Source organism: Eimeria tenella, genomic scaffold (genome assembly GCF_000499545.2).
Source record: "Eimeria tenella Houghton genomic scaffold, Eth_scaff2561, whole genome shotgun sequence".
Lineage (NCBI taxonomy): Eukaryota > Apicomplexa > Conoidasida > Eucoccidiorida > Eimeriidae > Eimeria > Eimeria tenella.
Window position 1 is genome coordinate 1 of NW_013542429.1, and position 325 is coordinate 325.

The following is a 325-nucleotide window of genomic DNA, read 5'->3' on the forward strand; positions in this document are numbered from 1 at the left end:
CCTGCTGCTGCTGCCGCAGACAGAGACGGAGGAGATGCAATGGATTCCGGCGAATGTCTGCTGCGGGAGACAGGGAGTTGGCCTCTTGATTTGATAGCCACTCAGCAGCAGCAGCAGCAGCAGCAGCAGCACGACGCAGTTGCTGCGTCTCAGCAGCGACATCGCGTGACAGAGCTGCTGGACTGCAGCAGCAGCAGCAGCAGCAGCAGCGATAGCAGGGCCCCCCCAGGCTATTTCTCATATTCCCTGGGGGACCCTGCGGGCCAAAAGCTGCTGCCGCAGATTTGTCAGCTGCCAGCAGCAGATTTAGAAGAGACACAAAGGA

The 325-nt window shown here is 59.7% G+C and overlaps 1 protein-coding gene across 1 annotated transcript in view; it reads left to right on the top strand.

Moving 5' to 3' along the window:
• Positions 1-39: 39 nt before the first annotated feature.
• The window catches only part of ETH_00035865 (RNA recognition motif-containing protein, putative), a gene marked incomplete at both ends in the record, with an annotated part of 2,627 nt that continues 2,341 nt past the window's right edge, over positions 40-325 (top strand). Inside the window, one exon of the mRNA XM_013375147.1 lies at positions 40-286. Within this exon, the coding sequence (XP_013230601.1) occupies positions 40-286 (247 nt within the window). The remainder of the gene's footprint in view (positions 287-325) is intronic.